This window comes from Carcharodon carcharias, chromosome 8 (assembly GCF_017639515.1).
Source record: "Carcharodon carcharias isolate sCarCar2 chromosome 8, sCarCar2.pri, whole genome shotgun sequence".
NCBI lineage: Eukaryota > Metazoa > Chordata > Chondrichthyes > Lamniformes > Lamnidae > Carcharodon > Carcharodon carcharias.
The window spans coordinates 41,457,952-41,480,621 of record NC_054474.1 but is presented as its reverse complement, the minus strand read 5'-3'; the positions used below and the strand labels follow the sequence as shown (position 1 = coordinate 41,480,621).

The 22,670-nt window shown below is 42.4% G+C and overlaps 1 protein-coding gene across 2 annotated transcripts; it reads right to left on the bottom strand.

The window, feature by feature from the left end:
• Positions 1–3,127: 3,127 nt before the first annotated feature.
• camlg (calcium modulating ligand) lies at positions 3,128–21,359 on the bottom strand. 2 transcript variants are annotated; one of them, XM_041192827.1, is made up of 4 exons: positions 21,111–21,359; positions 17,339–17,808; positions 10,522–10,587; positions 3,128–4,418 (listed from the first exon to the last, which is right to left on the bottom strand). In XM_041192827.1, exons 1-4 carry the CDS (start codon positions 21,256–21,258, stop codon positions 4,227–4,229), a joined length of 876 nt encoding a protein of 291 aa, XP_041048761.1. In that variant the 5' UTR covers positions 21,259–21,359; the 3' UTR covers positions 3,128–4,226. The 2 variants fall into 2 exon arrangements, with proteins under 2 accessions (XP_041048761.1, XP_041048760.1); XM_041192826.1 differs by having other exon boundaries at positions 17,339–17,811; positions 21,111–21,348.
• Positions 21,360–22,670: the final 1,311 nt, after the last annotated feature.

Here is a 22,670-nt window from a genome sequence, read left to right as displayed (position 1 = left end):
GCTTTGACAGCACCTTCCAAAGCCACAACCTCTAACACCAAGAAGGTCAAGGGCAGCAGATGCATGGGAACACCATCACCTGCAAGATCCCCTCCAAGCCACACACCCATCCTGACTTGGAACTATATTGCAGTTCCTTCACTATTGCTAAGCCAAAATCCTGGAACTCCCCTCTTAACAGCACTGTGGGTGTTCCTAAACCACATGGACTGCAGCAGTTCAAGGCAGCAGCTCACCACCTTCTCAAAGGTAATTAGGGATGGGAAATAAATGCTGGCCTAGCCAGTCATGTCACATCCCATGAATGAATACATTTTTAAAAAGGAAGAGAAAAGACTGTGGGGCAATATAGATTAGGATGTTTTAATCAATCTGGTTACACCCAAGATCATTTTCATTCTGGATCGGTGAACCTAAAGTTTGTGGAGAGCTAGCATTCAGGTCAATGTTAGACAAAGGCTGGGGGTGAGGGGGGGTGCAAGAAAAGCATGAAATGTGAAAAGGTGAAAACAATTTGAAAACAAAAAAAACTTATTAAATGCCTGCATAATCTAGTGCTCAGGCACTATTCCTTTAAGCGATTCAACAGTTTTTAATACCCAAACTTAATTTGACATATGCAGATTCTGAATAATGTGCAGAACTCGTGTTCTCAATGAGTCGTACTGAAAGCTAAAAACTGCAATTATATGTTAAACTCATTCTGAGCAGATAAGCATTTGTCAAATGTCTGAACAGAATAATGACTGAAGAGAAAAATGCAGGTAATAAGTGGCAAGAAATATAAATATTGGGACTTCTACCACAACTTTATAACTTCCATTAGACTTTTTAAAAATTGACTAATTAAAGAATGCATGCTAATATAAATGGATATAATGTATTTTGCAAGGTTCAGTTAATCAATTTGGGCTGAAGCCTTAGGTGAACCTCTTCCAATTTTATGGCTCACGTGGTAAAATCAGCATGCAACTGCGCTATAAGGATTACAATGTCACAAGTATCTTCCCCATCCCTCACTAGTCTGCTAAATTGGCTGATCTGAAGCAGTAGAGCGACTACAATTTATCTAGAACCTCTAGGCCAGAAAAAAGGGGTATGTCAGAATGTCTGTTGCCACTCCCTGCTGCAAAGTATGTGTTTGCATTGGGACTCTTACAGTTCCACATGCTATAAGATCGGCCTCATTGGTAACCTCATAAATAGGGCCTCAGTTATTTGCTCAGCATGAAAGCTTGATGCTGAAATAGAGCACATCAAAGAAATCCTGCGAGATAGCAGTTACCCTGATCAGATCATTTCACAATATATATGACGCAAACTCATGATTGGGCCCAAGGTCATCACTTTCGACCCTGAAAAGAGCCCAGTCCACCTCAGATTACCCTGGAAAGGCAAGGTATCTCAAAAATTTGAGCAACAGGTGAAGCTAACTGTTTCACGCTGCTATGCAGTAGCAACACGAGTAGTATTTGCCACTAACAGGATGTTGTCATCAAGCCAAAAAGACGTTCTGCCTATCACACAAATGAGTAATATGGTGTATGAATCTCAGTGCCTGTGTGATGCCAGGTATGTAGGCTGACTGGCAGATCACATCAAACAGCATGTCCCTTCCACCGTTCGCAAGAGGCAAGGCATGTACTGTACCCAACCAGCCCATGCTTGCAAAACTCAACATTAGACGCGATTAGACATTTGCTAAATAATCCTGTGCGCTAAGAAAAATGCTGACGACCAATTTAAGATCGTCAGTCGAGCTTGCACTTTGGCATATTTGTGTGTACTGGAAGCTACATATATTAACACAGAGACCTGATCTTTGCAGATAGAAAGAACATGTACACACATTGCACCTGTTTCAGCTGAACAAAAGAGGTGACAGCCATTCGTTGGTTCATTCCCCAAGGAAATGGACCAGAATCAAGCTGCCTGGTTTAAATTTCAAACAATGCTTGGCAGTTAACTGTCAGTCACCATCAACTGATGCATTCTCCATATCAACACCTCTACCCGAGTCCACTTGCCAACCAATCAGCACTCTCTTCACATATAGTATACATTGTTTCCCCTGACATTGGTATTTTCTTGTGAATTGTGTTATTGAGTACAAGACGAAAAGCTTCAACTAAATATCTCTTTTTTCAGTTGTATCTGTGTTTAGAAATAGGAGGATGCGATCAGCTCACTACAGCTAAAAAAAAAAACTCTTTGGGCTCACAAATGAACTGTTATTTCCACAATGCACCCATGCAACTGCAGCTTAGGAGGTGGAGCCTTCAAAATAGGAGAAAAAAGGCAAAAAAAATACAATTTCGTTTTAGGACTGTTGGTGTATTAAACATCCCATAACAACTCTTACTGAGTAATAGGAAGCAACAAGTGGTGTGATATTATGGGCACAATAGGAAGGTCCCTAGACTATATGGTTAACCAATTTCAGCCAAAGCAATAGCTGCAAGTACTGCAGTTGTCTTCGTTCACCCCAGGACAGAAAGGGTTTTAAAAATTCTAAAACCCACGGTCCCCTAGAGCGTACCGCCAACAACTTGACAATGCTATTCATCCCTACTTGATCAGCTTTGCTGAATCTTCCTAACAGGATGTTCAAAAGTTCTCCAAGGAGACAAATCTCTTTTGTCAGGTCCTCTCTCAGGTGCCACTAGTACTGAAAAATGCTTCAGACAATATGGCAGATTCTCTGATTCACAAGAAGTTCCCTTGCGAAATGACAGATGGGACTATTTACCACTGCCCACCACCTCCACCCCTCAGCTTTGGCAAAAGTGGATCTACCAAAGTTCTACCCTTCAACTTGTTCACACATTTTATTGAGAAATTATGTTGCATCAGCAAAGTGTATTACCATTTTTTGGCTACCTAATATGTACATTCTCTTGTCTTTGCCCTTGTTTCCCCACTCCCATCTCATTATGGAAACAGTTCCTGAATTATCCAGTGACCACTGCTGGAAATGTGTGTGTGTGTGTGTGTGTGTGTATGAAAATCAAGTGAGGATAAGACTGGGTTTAATGTGATACCTCACAATCAAATAACTTCCTAAAAGTGTCTTCTGGTACTATATATCAACAGAATATACCATTTTGAAAAAACAACAGACATCTAGTCAGTGGAAACCTGATTTATCTAACATGGGATTTTACTCCAAATTTGAGCTTATAAACATTAGGTGGTATGTTTTGCAGCCACTAAAACAGAAGAAAATGACCTTGCCTTACTAAACAAGCACACACATTTTAGGGGACAAATTCAATGGTGTCTAATTTGCATCCACATCACTAGTTCATCCTGCCCCTTTTCTTAAGGAGGGAAGTATGGATTGCATAAATGAAAAGTTTATTAACTTCCAACACTGCATAGTTGGATGAGGATGAAATCAGAGAGTGATCTTTCAGTTGTAAAATAACCTTTTATAACAGTGACATTTTTTGGATTTGCACAAATGTTTAAAATAAATATATAAAGTGTTACGCATTTAACTTTTAATTAATTTTAAATTGCACAATGAAAATGTTCACTCTGCTCTTCAACAACTTACACGAAATGCATAGTATCCAACAAGTGTCTACAAATAAGATAACCTAATATAAATACAAAACATGGGTCAAATAACTTAATCACAGTATATCACAGTTAAAGAAAAATAAATACCCTGGACAGTGGATTCTTGCAGGTAAAGCATGGCATCAAACCAGTACAGCCAGATGTCTGACAAGTAGGCTATAATAGCATTCAGCTAATAGTAATGTGAACTTTTAAAAATAAAAAAGCTAATTTTTTTTGTTGCACATCTGTAATTTGAGTTACAGCACTTTTGTACTATAGATGGCTTATAAGCATACACAGATATATATGCATGTATATACAGACACAAACGTGTGACTTTTTCCACATTTTGACACAGCTTTCTAAGACTACTAATGCGTCATTTGATGTCAAACTCTGCATACTAAATTAAAGGAAAGTATTTCTTGATGTTCTTGGTTAAGGAACACCAATGTGAAGAATTGAAATTTTTGTCTGTAAACATCATTTTCCTTTCAATTATTTCTGGACAGGTTGATTCAGAAAGAACTTGAGAGCCTGCGACAGCCTGAAAGATCCAGTGCCCATTAAGACTGAAGAATGGCACAGTGAAAATTGCAAAGTTAGATGAAACAAAGCTTGACTATTGTTGTTTCCTTCCCCTTCCCAAACCAATGACGTCAAGGCAAATCAACACCAATAAAAATAATTACTTCATGAGAAAAGATAAAGGTGAAAAAATAGACACAGAGATCTGCAAACACGTCTCCCATTTTCCCATACGTATCCATGGAACGATTGATGACCTCAGCAGGGATTCCTGACAGAAGCAGGGCAGCAGTCAATACGGTCGTCTTTACCTTCTTTTCACTCTATGATGGAGCAGATTTATAGTTATCAATACTTTTCCCTCCAAATGAAATATGTCATACATTATTGTAGTCACTTAATTTTGGGGTGGCGAAGTGAGAAATGACTGCAGTTCTTTTTGGCCCTACAACTGATATATATCAAAATCAGAATAAATGGTAGCATCAATCATAATGTAGATTGTTTCAATCAATATTACATGTTGTCTGCAAGGGCTGACCAAATTATGCAGTGAAGTCCACTTGTGGGAATGTTCTGAACATATAGAAATGGAAAATATTGTTTTAAAAATTATTTCTATATTCTGAGAGGTCAGTAACAGACAGATAGGCCAGAATTTTCCGGCTGACGTGCGGGTGGCGGAGCCTGCATGTCAGCGCTTAAAATGTCGCGTGCTGATGTCGCGCGAGAGTGCCGACGTCAGCACGTGGCAACGCGATATTTCGGCGGGAGTGCTCAGCAGCGGGGCGCTCATCCGCCATTAATTGAAGGCCTCGTTAAGGCCTTTAACTTGCCAATTGTCCTGGATTTTGAGGGACCCGTGCGAACTTCGGGTCGGAGCACGGGCCCAACGGGTAGGAGATTTTTTAAGAAAACTCGTAACGTCCAGATGTGTGGACTCGGAGGGGTTGTTCATGTTTTACACGAAGTTTTAATTGCTGAAAGTGTTTAAAAGTTGCCCGTGTGATGGTTAGCAGTTCTCATCAATTTCCAAGAGCTTCTTGTGTACTTTGAAACCAGCCTGCTGACAGTAATCTTTCTTAGGCCTGCAGCTTTCTGGGGGTCTCCATTTAGCCTGGGGGTATGGGTTCTGACATCTCCACTGCAGGCAGCCCCTGAGGAGGAAGGGAGGGATAGAATGAGGAGGCAGCCAGAAGTGGACAATCAGCCTCCAGGGGAGCCACCTTTGGGAGGTCAGGCACAGGCACAAAGAGCACAGGGCCAAGAGGCTGTCCAAGATGCAAGGGGCCACAGGAGACGCCACTATCCTGCTGCCAGGGTATACAGGCGGCGAAGCAGCTACCTCAATATGACTGAGGTGCAGTGCCGAAGGAGGCTCCAACTCTCAAGGGAGATAGTCAACTATATCTGTCAAATGATTTGCCCTGAGATCTCCCCTGTGTGGGTGGACACCCCATGCCAGCAGCTCTGAAGCTCACAGTTGCCCTCCACTTCCACGCCTCTGGCTCCTTCCAGGGCTCGGTGGGTGATCTTTGCGGTGCCTCCCAATCAGCAGTCCATACTTGTGTCAAGCAGGTTAGACGCTCTGTTCAGATGGGTATCCACCTTCATCCATTTCCGCTGCAACCAGACAAGTCAGGCACAGCGAGCCAGCGGCTTCGCGGCCATTGCTGGCTTCCCCCGGGTCCAGGGTGCTATAGACTGCACACGTGAGCCCGGTGCCTTCATCAACGGGAAGGGCTTCCACTCCATGAACGTGCAGATAGTGTGTGATCACAGGATGCAGATGCTACAAGTCTGTGCAAGCTACCCAGGCAGCTCCCATGATGCCTACATCCTCAGACACTCCCAGGTGCCGGGGCTCTTCAGTGCTCTGGCTCGGCTGGGTGGTTGGCTGCTGGGTGACAAGGGCTATCCCCTGTGAAGGTGGCTCATGACGCCACTATGCCATCCAAGAACAGAAGCTGAGCAGCGCTACAATAGGAACCAGGGCAGCACAAGGGCTGTGGTGGAGAGAGACATTGGTCTTCTCAAGATGTGCTTCCGTTCCGTGGACCACTCAGGGGGTGCACTTCAGTACACCCCAGATTGCATCCCTCTGATAGTGGTAGTCTGCTGCGCCCTGCACAATCATGCGCTGGAAAGGGGGAATGCAGTTGAGGATGAAGACTTTGACACCCTGGATGAGGCTGCACATGATGAATCCAGCAGTGCCTCAGAGGATGAGGAAGCACAGGGTGATGATGAGGGGCAGAATGATGACCCGTATTTATACCAAGGAGGCAGGGACACCCGGGACAATTTAATCCAAAGAACCTTCAGCTTGCTCCACACACATGGATCAGCAGAAACAGCATTGCCTGGCACTTCCACATATGGCACTTAGGTGCCACATCTTCCACCTCATCAGCTGCAACTAAGGGCTTAGTACAGAAACATCAATGTCCACTCAAACACTCGGGCTGCATTTTTCTTTTTCACATTTATCATAAGGGAAACACCCTCAGCCATGGTTACAAAGGTGGACTTGATTCTGTCCAAAAGAAAAGCAGACAACACTCCATTGCAATAAGAAAAATTTGGGTCCCTATTCTAAGGGCAACACAAAATCATCAGTGACATACCTGTGGAGTACTTAAGGTGCCTTATGCTTACGTTTCCGGGTACTACGTCTAGGTGCCGCCCCATCGCTCGGAGTGGCTTGAGAGACAGTCTGCTGACTCTGCTGTCCTATTGGCCTCGATGATCTTGGCAGATGTCCTCTGGCCTATGGAACCTGTGATGGCTCCGCCTGGGAGAGAGTGGCCAGTTCCTGAACTGGCACCTCCCCAGTTGTCGCAGCCTCAACGGATGAAACGCTGACTGGCAGAGGGGCAGAGGAGCTGCTGCCCTCATCTGGAGCGCCCTGAGAGGAGCTCGCAGCGACGACAGGCAACTGCTGCACCAACATGAGGTCCCTTTCGACCTTCCTGCTCACTGCAGATGCATGGGCACCAAGTGCCAACACTTGGTGGCCACATCTCCCACATTGAGAATGACCACCCATGGCCAGTACCGCTGTGAGGGCTTGCAGGTCAGAGCACATCCCAATCATAAAATGTTCCATTCGATTGAAGCCCCTCTCTAATGATAGAGTCGCCAATCTCTCATTGGAGGAAGCCTGAAGCTCTGCCCTGAGGGTCAAACCTTCACGTGCACTCTGCCTGGACTCCTCCGTCGCAGAGAGCAACTGAAGCATTCCCTCATGCAACCCTGCCAGATGCAATTGCACTTCCTGCCGCCTGTCCTGCAGCTGCTGTATTGGGGATAACTCCAGAGGCACGTCATCAGTGCTGGACTCACCACATGCCTCATCCCCTCCAGCTGCTGGTGCCATCGGCACTCTCTGCCCTTGCCATCTCCTCCAGCAATTGTGATGTGCCTTCTCCACTATGACCCAGGACACTAGCCGACGGTAAAGTCCCCACCAAGATGTGTGTCTGCACTGGTGCCTGGCTGGCTGAAATGATGTGCCGCAAGTTGCACTTGTTGGCCCTAAGGTGTGGAGGGGGCAGCGGGGTTGAGGTGTGGCTCGCTCTGGTGGTGATGCTGAAATTAACAAGGACAGTGCATCAGTTAGCGTACATTCAGTTCAACCTTTCATCCATTTTTTACCCCCCACCCCCCAGCCTCATTAGTCACTCACCCTTCAAGACCCCAAGGAGACGAACATTGGTGAGGTGGGAAAGAGTCAAGATGAGCCCCAACCATTAAATGCACATGCAGACAGGCTAGTCAGATGGCCTCAGGAATGCCACATGGCATGTTATGTACCATAGGAGTGGGAAAAGTGCAGAGGTACCTGACCTGGATAGTTGCGGTGCTGAGGAAACAGCACAAACAGTTGTGACATTTGCCGTGGGTCACAGGAGATTGAAAGGTCACATTACTGGCCTTCATTCCGTTAGGAGGGGCATAGACCGGGTGTGCAGAAGGCAACATTTCCCCTTGGTGCAGGGATGAGTAACATGGTGGCATTTATCTAAGTTGAGTGCCATGATGTTCACAGCTGAGGTGCTGAGGACCTTTTGGACAAAGCAATGTGGGGCGCACTGGCTGAAAGGGTGCTGGAGGTCCCAAACCCTCTCAGATGCAATAACTCTTTGCTTGTGCAGCAGCGATCCAATGGCATGTTAGACCATGGTGAAAGAGGTTACAAATGGGATAAGGTGACTTTGGAAGGTGGTGGAGATGCAAATCCTCAAGGGGACGAGGGTCCCTTCTGTGTGGCCCACATGTCAGAATGTCTCAGTGTGAATGAGCAGGGTTTCAGCAATAACAATTGCAGCAACTATCAGTGGTTTGGATAGTGGGCAGTCAGAGTGGATGGGACTGTGGACCTCAAATACCTGCCCGCCGGACCCCAGCCACGCCCCCCCGGCTGCCCTGGCCTCCTGCCCAGCTCCATGGCCTGCTCTTCAAAGATTGTGAGGCACTCCCGGGCATTGTGGTGACTTTTTGCCTGCAAAACAGAGAAGAGGATTTATTGGGGCTGTTCGCTCAAGTACTCTGCTTGCGCACGCCGCTCCCCAACCACAGTGACCCATCTGAGGCCTCCAGCGGCTCCTGTCCACACTACTGATGATCAGTCCCCAGAAGACAGTACAGCTGGTCCCAACCCCCTCCCCCAACGGACACCTTGGACACATTTGGCGTCCATCACTTTGAATACCACAGGTGTTAGCACCCATGGCAAGGAGGCACAACTAGGTGAGGTGCAGATGTCACTTGGCCAAAGCACCTTGAGGCACCCCTTGCACCATCTCATTACCATCAATATGACATGTGTTAGAGTTCTGAGTATATGTCTAGCTGCCTCCCCTGCAGGTTGCCCCCAGACTACTCAAATGCCACAAACACCAACATATGCTGCAGGGAGAACCCTTCTTCACCTCAACCACTAAGGCTGATGTAAGCATGGTCAGTACCCATTTACCCACCCAGCATGTGCCAGATGCCCTATACAGTAACGACAGCAGGACATGGTGGGGGGGTTCAAAAGCTAAGGCCACCTTCTGGGTCAAATGGCCAAGACCGACATGGTACTCACCCAGCCAGAGTGCAGCAAACCATTGAATCATTTTCTGCACTGGGTGCCAATGCGCCGCACATCATCATGGGCGCTTACAGCGTCACTCACCTCCTGCTGGTGACATGGGGGGCCCCTCCTTCTCCCATCCTCTGGATACAGCACATGCCGACAGATAGACACCTCTTGCAGGAGGAAAGCAAGGCACACATCAGAAAATTGGCAGGGGGGCACAGTGGCCTCCCGCTGGCCTCTCCTGCAGCCTGCCCCCCTCCTCCTGCTCATGCTGCTGTCCAATCGATCCTCCCTCCCTCTCTCCACAAGTGGCCATGGTGCACTGCCTCAAGCAGGCAGTCTGGCCACTCTTTATACAGGCTGCCAGTTCCCCTTTGGAACTGGTAGTCTGAGGCCACCCACCCTGGCGGCTATTTTCCCGTTCTCTGCAGGAATCGCTTATCTGCTGAGTGGGCCTTAATTGGCCCACCTGCGGAAAATGGCAGCGCGGCCCGTTTCTCCAGCGGCAATCGCCCACCCACCGCTGAGTCGGTCAGGACAAATGGAAAATTCTGCCCAGAGTCAGAGCAAAAACTAGAGTCAAATAATCAAAATTGCTTGCTGGCGTTCTGAATTGGAGCAGAGTATTATGGGTAATTTCCCCAATCACCACTTTTAATGTCAGTTTACTTTTCTATCACCCAATCTGAAATGCGGCTGCTATTTTTGGCTGTTGTAACTAGAAAATAATCAAGCTTCAGCAGTGTTTTCTAATAAAAAGTTGGTCTTTTCACCAACTGACATGGCAAATGTATGCTTATAACACTGAAATTAATGTCAGCACACTTGAGTTTGAAAGATGCTCTTTTATGACAATTTTTTTGATCAAGTTTGGTTAAAATTTGTTAAAGACAGACTATTTGAGGTCATTTTTCAAGAACTGTAAAATTAGAACCTAAGTATTCCTTGATTAATGGGGTAGTATTATTAGTACAACTTAAAAAGGATCTAGATAAATAACTGGTTGTGAAACTGATTCAGAGGCACAAGTTGCATCTGATCCATTCCTGTTCCAAGTTGTCTTTTTTGTAACAAGTTGAAACTTTCAATCCAATTTGAAATCCAATCAAAATTTTAGGGTTTTTCTCTAGGATGTCTTACTTATGCTTATTTGCTTCTTCCAAGATAATAACTAGAAAGAATTTAAATAATGTAAATTATACACTGCCAACTGAAAGAAATGGGTTCTGTGGTCTAAATATAATTTTCATACATTGTAGAGGTGGATTCTGAACATACAGCTCCATTAAATGTAGGTCACATATAATTAATTATACAACAGCTCAAGATTTAAACATTACCTTCGGAAAGTACTTTGACAAGCCCATGTATGCAAGTTGAAGAGTCAGAAATGGGGCAAAAATGGCCTGTAAAATATTGAGAAAAAAAATCACATTAATGCTTTTTGTTTTAATTACATTAAAAGGGGAAAAATTTGCACCATAAATTATTTTTAAAAATCAGAATTTGTTTTGAGCTGTTCAATGCAAAATATATACACATGACTTATGGTAACTGAACAACTCCTGTAAACTTCCACAATTATTCCAGATTTGTCTTCTCACTGCCTACACATAATGCATTAATTATGAACTTATCCACAACAGTCCTTTACAGAATTATCGCATGACAGAGGAGACAAACTTAAATATATCAGAAATAAAAGTTACTTTTACTTAAGAGATTGAGCAGATGACAAATGCTTTGCAACCAAATTCTTTATTTTAATCAGAACATCCCCCGTTCGTTTCTTGATTGCAGGGACTGCTTCCCAATGCAGTTAGCAGCAAGTGCACAGAGTACTACTGAAAACCATTTTCACCAATCTCAAGCTGTAAAAGAAAGAGCGGCTCACTTTGGATTTTTTTTTACTATTAGGGATTGTATTAGGGATTCAGTAATGCAGTAAAATTCCCTAAATGGACTTCTCAGGTTCTAATATTTAGTGGTTCCACAAATATCATGGTGCTCTAATCGTGCTGGGCGAAGGCAACACCCAACTATGTATGCAATTGTCTCTTTAGAGGTGTACAAGTGTTTCTATCTTTCCTTGAAAGTTCATAAATCCAAGAGGTGCAGAGCAGAGGTCCATAACGTTCCACACACCAGTGCGGCACAAAGCAATTTCCTTAACCCAACACTGAAAAGGTCATTGACCTGAAATGTTAACTCTGTTTCTCTAAGCAAAGGTACTGCCTGACCTGCTGAGTATTTCCAGCATTTTCTCTTTATATTTCTTCATCCAATGCTTGATCTAACAAAATAAATAACCTTTTTAAAAATAAATTTATTCATTAAAAAGGTGAAGTGGAACATGCTAGTCACTGTAAACTATCAAAGGTTTATATTGTTAAAGAATGCGGAGAGGATCAGAGTGGGGATGAAAAAAATGTATTAGAATTCTGGCTTTCTTCATATCCCTTGTCCTACAGGAACAGTCCATACAGGAAGTATTGCTATCTCTAGTGGTAGCTGTAGCAACTCTCAGATTACAAGGTGATACTGGCTAGATATTAATGGGTTCAATTCTCAAATTATTTGTTATGTGACCTGACTAATGGTGGCAACCTTGCAGTTGTGAGATATCTGCATTCTATATATCTCAAAGGAATTGAGGGGCAAGCAAGTCCTGATCAAAGAAGCTTTGCAATGCAGAGGGGTTAGGGGGAATGCTCCACAGATTCACAATGTCCTTGTGTTTCCTTCTTGATGTAAAAGCAAAGGAAATTTACATTCATTTTTATAATAAGGTCTACCTGCCATTTTTAATCACTCGACCTGGAGAATTCTGAGTAACTGCACCACATTCATTCTCCTATGACAGTGGGAAGAACATAAATAGCAGATGCTATGAGTATGAATAATGCAAAGTGTTAACTAGCATTTTTTGATTTTAAGACACACTTGCAAAGAATCAATCCACATAAAAGTTTTCACAGCATTAGTCACAGATCAAAAAGCGTCAAAAGGACAAAAAACCCAATCGAGCATTTCACGCTCAGGTCAGCCACAGACTGATTTTTGCTCATGAGGGAAGCTTATAGATTGATTCGGCCTGACATTTACAGGTACTTGATATCTACAAATTTTTCTCCAACAGAATTAACTGTAGGACCTAATTGGCTTCAGGGTTTTAAAAGGGTAGGTGAGATTAGCTGCTAAACATTTCAACTGTGCTCCAGCCAAGAGCAAAGGCTTTTCGTAACAATGGTCTATAAATAATATCCAAACATTTCTACTTTTGAATATTCCACTTTTTTTAAAAAAAAGCATTTGTGTTGCAATGACCTACAAGGATAATGAAGTTGCAGGAATCAAAATCAGTTTGAAAATTATTAAAAACATTGGTACACAAATACACCTTCTCAAGACACAAGGCATTCTTGGAATCTGTCAGCTTTAATCCAAGGCTGTCACTATTGTCATCTCCCCCCTTGTATAGGTAGTCTTCTATCCACCATTTCTATGATAGAATCAGTCCATTGCTTCCCTCTGTCTTCCTCTTTTAGCTTCATGAATTGGAGTTCCCATTGTACATATCATCATGTCAATTGAAGGGATGTCCTATTCATTGCTTTAAACATGAACTGCATACACTTCTGGAATTATTTTAAAAGAATGGATACTAACAAGATTGTCAAAATGAGTGAAGGTCAGGTGACTTCTATAATTTCTACACAGACTACCTCAAGTTTCCAGGAAATTCCTACTTGAACGTCTATGGGTGGTGAGGTCCTGCCTGAATCGACATACTCAGATGGAACAGCTTTTGTGGAATTTATGCTTGCTATTGTTTGTGGATTTTCCAAAAACACAAGTCCAGACTCCATGTCTCCAAGCTTGAACCTGAACAATGAGAGCTGGGCAAAAAACCAATTCATCCTGAGTCATTGTGAAGAACTCATCTATCACCCCATTGCGTAGCCAGGGTTTCAGACTTCCAGATCATTCTAGGTAGACAATAGAAATTGATCATGTGACCAAAACTGTTTTCAGATAAACAACTGTACTTATCTCAAGACCCAGAGAGAAACTCAAGCTACAGATCAGCAGCAGAAAAGGCAGTAGACCCAACCTTTTAAGCCTGGAGACTGTTACATGAAAAAAAAAATGTTCTCCCAGCCTGATTCATATTCCAAGTCCACCTATAAAGAAACTTGATCTTCTGGTAATAAGAAACTACAAGTGACTAACCTGCTGAACACCCACCTCGTCAAGGGAATCCACAATAATTCCTAATATACACTTATAGTTATTGAAAAGGCCTGCAGCAACCCTTTTCCCTACAACAAGTCAAACCTGGGAACTATTAACTATTCTTTAGTTTACAACTTGTAAAAGTACACTATTCTCGAACTAGATCTTTCTCGTGTCTATGTGCATGAGTGACATTCTGTTTAGACTTCCAAGGTGAAAGCATGAATAAATAATCTTTATTTAAACCCACAAAAGCTTACTGCTGTTAGTAAAATCAACCACATGCTCCAGGGACTAGAAAACGCACACTTCCTTTCCAAAACCACACTGATTACAGACAAGAAGGGAAAGGGTACAAATATTCTCTCTTAACCCTGTATGTAACAACACAATCTGTTTGTTATGTCTTAACTATGTCAACTTGAGTTCTTTCCACATATATTTCTCATTTGATAAGGCTTAGGTAAATATGGTGTGTAAACTTCACCTCCTAAAGTCTTTCCTTTAATCCACATTGGTGAAAAATCAGATGTGTTGTAACAATGATTGTTTGATTTATCTGGCCTTTTCAACTGAGTTTGTTTCTGCACTATGGGCTGGCCTTTCAGTCTAAATTTTCCAAAGACATGCTGTCCTTTTCATACAATACACACTGGGAAGTAGGACTTTATTGAAGTAGTTCATTCTTAGTCACCATTATAAAACTGATTAAATGTTTTTGGCAGCCACCAGAAACACCTTCCTTCCCAGAATTGGTTGGGTAAATGAGAAACATCAGCCTTCTCTAGAAATGGTGGGAGACTAAATAGCTCATATGTTCCAATTAAGGCTTATTCACAACAAAAGACATATGGCTGACAATATGTGGCTTGTACATTATGTTTTATAAGGAAACCAGCACTACGTTATGTAATGCATAACGTATTATGATGCTGCCAAGGTGAAACTATATCCTTTAAAGCGACAAAGTCTACATTCTATTAAGTAAATACTGAATGAGTTCACGCAGAGGTTGACTGTTACTTAACCTTTGTTTTTTTTGAAGTGTGGTAAATAATGTCAGATATAAAGCCAGAGTTCTGATTCTGCTTTTAACATTCCTCAAGAGTTTCTTTCTACATTATAAAATGACAGAAACAAGTCACAACTCAACAAATAGGAAATTTGCCCCAAAGCAAAGAGCAGGCAGAACTGAAAACTACCAAAATAAAACTATAAAAAGTCAGCAGTACCCAATTTTCAAAAAGTAAATCAAAGTACTAAAAAGTTAAAAAATCATTTTGCCTGTCACCTTGGATTAAATTATTTACAGAAATATCTTATGCTAAAAATCTTATATTAAAATACATAACACAGAAAATGATTAAATATTTAAGCCTTGTGCTTTTTTTCATTTACCCGGAAGCAGAAAGAGGCATTCCCCATGGCAATGCCTCAGCCAGAGTCAGCTTACCAATGAATCAGCACCTTTTTCCCCTATAGTATAAATTGTTGAGATTATTTGAAATTTGGCACTCTTGTGTTTGTCCTGGTGAGTGCAAGATGAAAAGTTTCAGCAACATCCCTCTTTTCAGCAATTTTCAAGTTCTGTACTACAAAGAGTCTATTTAAATATTTCTCAAAATAACATTTTCTGTTTGAAGTGCCTATAACAATATTTTCCACCTATGTCTATGAAAAAGCCTGACCTGAGTTCATTCAAACTGATCTCAGCAGGCAGAAGGGATTCAAGTTAGCAGCTTACAACTCCCAGCAAGCATCTGTGTTTACACCTTCTGGAGATTTTTTTGGTATAACTGGCCAAAGAGCATAAGGGTTTTTTTGTTTCTAAGCCAGCCTCATTCAAATGAAAACTTCTTGCAAAGCCAAGTTCTCCTGAGGCAATTGTCCTAAAAAATACCTGGTATGATATTCAAGGGCTGACTCACAGCACATTATATGTAACAAATAAAATATTGTCAAGTTTCACGATAGAAACATTTTGTAATTTATTTTAGGTAGCTACACCAGCTCCCCTTACTGGTTTAATGCATTGTACTCAAAAAATATATTTTGCCTTAGAGACAGTTAACAAATTTTAATTGGGCTGTGCAATTATTGAAGTTTGCAGGGAAGTTCAAATTTAAAGTGCTCTACCAAAAGACTGTGCTTAAGTAAGAGCTGCACATGATATAGAATAGTGCTTAAGTAAGAGTTGGAAATTAGCTCAGTAATGGGGAATAAAAGAGTATGTACTCTGATTAGTGGGTTTTGACAAATGAAATTTCTGAAAAATCTGTACTGGAGCTTCAGCTTGCAACTATATTTATCAACAATTCAGGTGAAGGTTGCATACTGAGGACTGCTGAATGCACTTAGTTGGGAGGCACAGCAAGCAGTATGGATGGAAAGCAGGAAATTACAAAGGGATATAGACAGATTAAACGAATAGGCAAAACTGACAAATAAGAGTACAAAATGGGGAAGTGTGAGGGCACATACTTGACTCAAGACAGAAATTTTCTAAGAACTGTGGAGCAGCACAGGCATGTAGATGTCCATATTCATAATCCACTAAAAGCTAATGGACAGGTACAACCAAAAAGACGATTGGAATGTCCGCCTTTGTCTCATTTTTACTCAGCCGTGGTCACACTCAATCTGCAAGTCTGTATTCCACCCCAGCATTGTACCTCATGAAGGATATACTGGCCTTGGAGGGAGTGCCGTATTTTCTTGTTATGGCAAGAGGGTGGTAAATGCCAAAGCTGCTCAAATCCCAAAGGGAAACTTGAAGCAACCGCCACAACGGATTTGCAATTTGTATATATTTCGAGATGCATGCCTTGAATTCAATAGTAATAAGACCGAGTCTTATAGCTTTCTTACAAAACTAAATTAAACCTTTATTAAATAGAAAAAAAACAATGATTTTAAGCACATACTTAGCTTTACAAATTGCTACCATGATAACTCCAACTCCTCTAATTAATCTAACTCCCAATTACACCTCCATTAAGGCAACAGTAAAATACACAGATTTTAAAAGACCAAGGCAAAGTAACACCGATGCCCTGAACAGTCAAATTTAAAGTGAGTTTTCTTAACTTCAGTTCTTGCAGACAGCAGTTTGAGGCTTAGAGGCTGGAAGCTTTTTACATTTGTTAGATCTTAGAATGCCTTCACTTACGCACTGCCTTCTATCCTTCATACATATTTTCTCCTTTGAATGCAAATTCCCATTGTTTCACTGCGGCTTTGGACTTTACTTCACTAATAATAAAAATCATAGTACCAATTTTACCAGCAATCTTTGGGAAAAATAAACACACTGTTTCTTAACTTCTCCTGACTAGGTGAAACATTTCACCCCCTCTTTTGACTTCAAGCTAGTCTGGTTTATTTAAAATACAAAAGTTCCCTTTAGGCCTCACATTCTAAAACTTCACTCATGTTTACGTACTTAACATTTTAAACCTAGCTTATCTTCTGATACATCAAAGCCTTCGGACCAGTTGCCTGTAATTCAATTAAGATAGCCACACACACACACACTTACTTATATCTTCCTGACAATTCTCACCAGAATGATGTTGGGGTTAAAGGGTTCAATTATGAGGACAGGTTGCGTAAACATCCCTAGGGAATAGGAGACTGAGGGGTTATCTAAATCGAGGTGAATAAAATGACAGAAAAAGGAAAATACCTTTTTTTGTCCAGGAACCAACTAAAAAAATATTTACTTCATCTCGAGACTCCTCATGCAAACTTTGGTCCACTCTTCCATGGGAGATGAGCATCCCCCACCAACGCAATCTTTAACTTACTAAGCAACAATGCAGGAGAGCTACAAGTACATTTCAAAAATATACTAGTATACGTCAAAAAACTCTTTTCAAAATGTACAAACATTTTAGATTAGAAACCAGCTGCAGTACTCACCAGGTATTTGCATACAAAGACTCTAACCAGTAAGGCTAGCAGAGCACTCCCCACTAATCGGAAAACACGGAATGTACCAAACTCTTCACCCCCACCTCCATTCTCATGACCAGACTTCTCACTCATCAGTTGATTTCTAAGTTTCATCGCTTCGTCGAATCGTGATATATACTGCTCAATACCATGACGTGGAGCACGCTGGGTCTGCTCTACCGGCACATCTGGTTTACCTAGGTTACGGCTTCCTTGCCCCAAATCATTGTCAGCCTCATTAATTTTATTCAGCGAGTCTCTCCTGTCTGCAGAATAGGGCCCTTGAAGCTCTGTTCCATTGGTATAATGAATGGATGTCACTGAGCCATCAGCAGTTTCATTTGGAATTCCTGGAGTTCTTTTGGAAAGGCCTGAGTTCTGCAGTGACACGGTTTTCTCCAGTTCATATGGTGGAAGAGACTCTGTCCGGTTCTCCTCTTCTGAAATAGAAGGAAGAATAGGAGAAATTATCTTTATCTTTCCTTTCTGCAACATTCAAAATCTATGGAAACATTCATCTGGATTGAGTTTTTAAAAGTCATCAGAGCATTTGAATTCTTTACAATAAACGTTCTTAGAAGTTCAAGTAAATTTATTCTCCACCAATACCCAATCCCAAATCAATATATGCACCTTTTACATGCAGAGTATAACTCCTAGTATTCTATCCCATTAATGTGCCTTAACTCTAACCTGAAGAGCACTCTTGACTGCATTCATTTTACATAGGTCCCTGCCAGTTACCAAAGAGATTTTCCTATCATGAGTTTGGGATGGATTCTAATAAATGTCCCCTGAATAAGAGGGCAATGTGCTAACTCAGTGCACTGCCTACTGCTAGGAAAAACTAACTTACAAAGACTACACTATTTCTGAAGGTTATTTATGATGTGAAGAACATTGTAAATGCTAGCAAAAGCTGTATTAATATTCAATTGCAGTTGGTCACTTATGTGTTACTTATAGCTTTGGCCTGACCACTAACTAGATGTAAGATGGTTGCTACATCTATCAGATTCACCAACACATCATCTGCTCTCCCTTATCCCACAACACAGACAATAAAACAGAAGTATAAGTGGTTTATATATCCCTGATGCATACTCAATTGCTTTACACTGCCATTGCCACTCTAATCTTGTATATGTGTGTTTTTTTAAAGTACAAATCAGTAATCACAAAACTAGGTCTAAATCATAACAAAAATGGTTTAGCCAGAGCCTTCAGATCAGGGTTAAAGGTCTCATTGGATTGCAATAGAATCCATCAGTGATAAATAGTGGGGATCTGAGAATTGATATTCTGAAGTTTTGCTTCAATAGGCGAAAAACATGCAAAACATTCTCTCAGATAATTGAAAAGTATTGGGAAGCTGCAAACCAGTTGTGGCAACCAAAATAAAATTTGAAACAGTGTTCCCCATGTGGGGACCTGGCTGGGTGATGCAATTCTTAAAAGGCTGTTTCAGAGGCCAAGGGGGTCTAGGATTGGGGAACATGTAGAAGGCATATCCAGAGTTAGTGATTAGAACAAAGATCATGCCAGTTTTTTAAAAAAGTATTAGAAAAGTGGTGGAAGGAAAGATGGATAAACGAATATCCAAATAGGGTGGGCATACAGGAATATGACTGTTGCTCATGAGCAGGATAAAACCCACACAGAAACTACTACATAACGCGCTGAACCTATCTACGTAATTCCACAAAGATCAATAACATCACAGTGTTTGGAGGACTCAGCGATATAGTAGGCGCACAAAAACTGTGGAAATATACAAGTCAGTTAGCAAAGGAAAAACAGGTTATGTTTCAGTTATTTAAATCAGATCAATTTTCATAACCTGCTTTTTCTCTATATTTACAGGTGCTGATTTATAACCTGTGTTCCCAACATTCTCTTTTCCCTAGTAGATTTCCAATAATTTAGCTTTTCCCTTATATTACTATGCAAAGCGTATCTTAAATAGTTTAATGTAACAAACAGACATTGCCCAGAAATAATAGTCAAGAGACCAGGAGGTGTTATAAGAACTAGATACAAGGACATTTGCTGAATGAGATATCTCACTGCATTGGTCACAATGAGTCAGGGGTTTTATAAGAACAAAGATGTCATGCTACATAATATTATCAGGGACACTGACTTATCAACATTAGGGCAGTTTGGGATCTAGATGCACAGGAAAAAGAGAGACAGGGTCTGGCAGTACTGTGTAGAGTGTTTCAGAGAGCATTGGGGAAGGAATGCAGCAAAGCTGGGAGCATTGTGGGCAGTTCTGAAAGCAAACAACACTGGAAGGAGCCTCAGGATGTGGAAGCATTCACTATTTCTCTGAGATCTGAGAACATTGGAAAGATCTAGGACTTGGATTGGGGCATCATCTGACAGTTTGGAGGACAAAGGAAACCCAGGCTAAAGGAACCCCAGCTATCATTTCTGCCTGTCAACCTCCTCCTTCACTCTGCCTGCATCCTTCTGGGCTGCCAGGTGCTGTCCACCATATTCCTCGTCAACTGCTCCTAATTTTAAGCCCTTTCACTAGTGCATCATCTCATTAAAAGAAAATAATTACATTTCCATGTAACAAGTATATACATACCCGGCAGAATAGTAGGATATTCAACAATCTGGAAGGGGGATAATTTAAATTAGACAGACCGAAATAAAGGGTTCTCGTCCTTCTCTATGAAAAAGTTCCATTACAGCATTTAGCACAAATTAAAAACCCTAGCCTGTAAATACTAAAGTGATACATCAGCCAAGTCAGATCAAAAATGTTTATTTCAAATAACAAAGGATTTCCAGTCACATGTATTGCCACAGCACAAAACAACTGCAATACATCACATATCTCTAAAAAGTTTATATTCCCTCTCGTTCCAAAGAGATAGTTAAATATCACTAACTGTAATGAATGCACTTCCAACCTGTGCTGAACTGACACTATCAGTTAGGCAACAAAGTCACCATTCAAGCACTATTTAATTTTGCCATTTTTTTTTAAAACCATTTGACCTTCATCAAATTCATCTTGCGCCCAGAGAAGGCAGAAATAAATAGTGCCCCACCCCATGCTCCCTTCCCCTCTCCTGTTAACTTCCACCCTCCCACATATCAGGTTTCTCTCGGCAGAAAATCCGATTAAAGAAACAAAGAAAGAACGTATGCTTTCCTGATCCCTACAACCCGGGCTTCGCACAGTAACAATGTCTGTTATCTTGCATGCGGACCCCGCGCACGGACAGTCGACAACAATCAACCTTTGAACATTCAAAATGAGGACTAAGATTTTTTTTTTTACATCTAAGCATCGCCACCCCCACCCTCCTCTCACGCGTGAGTGCCAGGGTTTAAACACATCTTTCACAATTATCCTCAACCCCCACCCCTACAGCCACACACACACACACATACACCACCACCCACCCCCCCACACCCACACCCCTGTGCTCGCTCCCGCCCTGTCCTTTTGACTTCAGGCGGCTGCTGGATTGGTTTCAATGCTAGCGGCTGCTTTGTTTTGCAGTGGGACAGACGGTGCCGCTGCGAGGATGGGATGAAGCGGGGGGCAGAGGGAATTTTTCCTCCCCCCCCCCCCCCCCCTCACCCCTCACCCCTCACCCCGGGACTGAGCGCTGCTTGTTACTGCGGAGCCGGTTGCTAAGGGGCTGAGACGAGAATTGCGGGGGGGGGGGGGGGGGGGGGGAGAGACCAGGCCGCAATCCCTACTCCCACTCACCCGCCCCGCTCTTGCTGAAACCCATGATTCGGTTCAGCCGCTCCTCCGAGTTCAGCAGCAGCTTCCTCCGTCGGAGCTCGGCTCTTCTCCGCTCCGAGGTCATTTTCTTCCTCTGCTGTTGCTGCTGCTCCTCGCCGCCGCTCTCCATCCCTCCCGCTGACAAGGACAGACGGGTGGAGCCCGCCGGCGCACTCTGATGATGTGGCGCCAGGAGGCCTCAGCACTGAGGCCGAGTTGTCAGGGACTGAACTTACCCACGTGTCACTTATGGTGCTATTGCCAGTCAGAATCACATTCTGCTTTTACAAATACATCACCCGTTCCGATTGCTTTGTTGATAACATATGCTTCATGTGCTTATGAAAGCAAAATAGTGCCAGAAATCTGAAATAAAAACAGAAAGGGGTAGAAATGTGTCTTGGGCGGTGCGGCCAAAAATGGGCGATATCAAATCGACTGCCTGTTATGTGCAGCGCCTGTTGTTTAGTTCCATTGCAGTCAATGTAATTAAATATCAGGTGGTGCATAGCAGGCAGCCAATCCGTTATCGCCTGTTTGACCTCACCACCTGAGACCAATTTCCACCCCACAATGCTGGAAATGCTCAGGTCAGGCAGTGACAAGTGGGCTGATATTGCTTACCATAGAGGATAGTAATTAGACAAGTAAAGAAACAAAAATACATTAAACCTGCTGACAAGGGTAACACCTTTTTGGCAAACCTTGTGAACGCTGAACAACAATTCTCTGACAACTACAACTCTTGACACCTCCTCCCTCTGCTTGGACCATGACTCCACCACGGAACATTAAGCCATTGTTTCTGAGACTATCGTGGACCTCATCTCCTCTGGACACCTCGTCTTCATGGTCCCCAGTGTCATAGATCTCCCAACACCTCACAGCTCCCTTTGACTGCCATAGTAGACCCACCATTTCAGTCTGTTCTTGCCCCATGGAACTGATTTCTTCCTTTCTCAAATCTGTTTCTTCTCCCTTTGCCAGTCTATTCCCAACCACCTCTGTGATCCTTCTGACACCCTTCACCACTTTAACAGTTTCCAGTTTCCTTGCCCTACCCATGTCCTTTTCAGTCATCCTACACTACCATCCTCCATCTGGACAGTATAAAATATTTTTGCTTTCTACTTGAATGAAGTCCCAACCAGTTCCCATTCACCAGCACTGATCCAGCATCACAAGTCTATAAGCATAAGTACAGTATCTTATTCCTGGATTTATTCTGGTAAATCTACTCTGTGCACTCTCTTTTTCCTTTAATGTGTTCTCTATACTGGGGCACCGAATGCTCTATCTGTGGCCCAATGATTGCCTTGTGAAAATTTATCAGAACCATTTTGCTGCTATACAATATATCTTCATGTTTGTCAACCTCCCTACATTTATGACAATAGCAAATGTCATTCTGCTTAATACAAACAAGTTCTCATCATATAGATATTGAGAACTTAAGGGAGCTAGTACTGAACCCTGGAGTACACCAAACCTTTTCCATTCTAAGCAACACTTGTCAACTGTAACACTTTGAGCTGGATTGGA

Excerpts from the sequence above, each read along its gene's own strand:
- camlg (XM_041192826.1), bottom strand. The coding sequence starts at position 21,258 with ATGGAGAGCGGCGGCGAGGAGCAGCAGCAACAGCAGAGGAAGAAAATG. Across the intron at positions 17,812-21,110 it reads TTTCAGCAAGAGCGGGGCGG|AAGAGGAGAACCGGACAGAG; the intron begins GTGAGTGGGAGT and ends CTTCTATTTCAG. Across the intron at positions 4,419-10,521 it reads TGTCAAAGTACTTTCCGAAG|AGTGAAAAGAAGGTAAAGAC; the intron begins GTAATGTTTAAA and ends GCTCCATCATAG.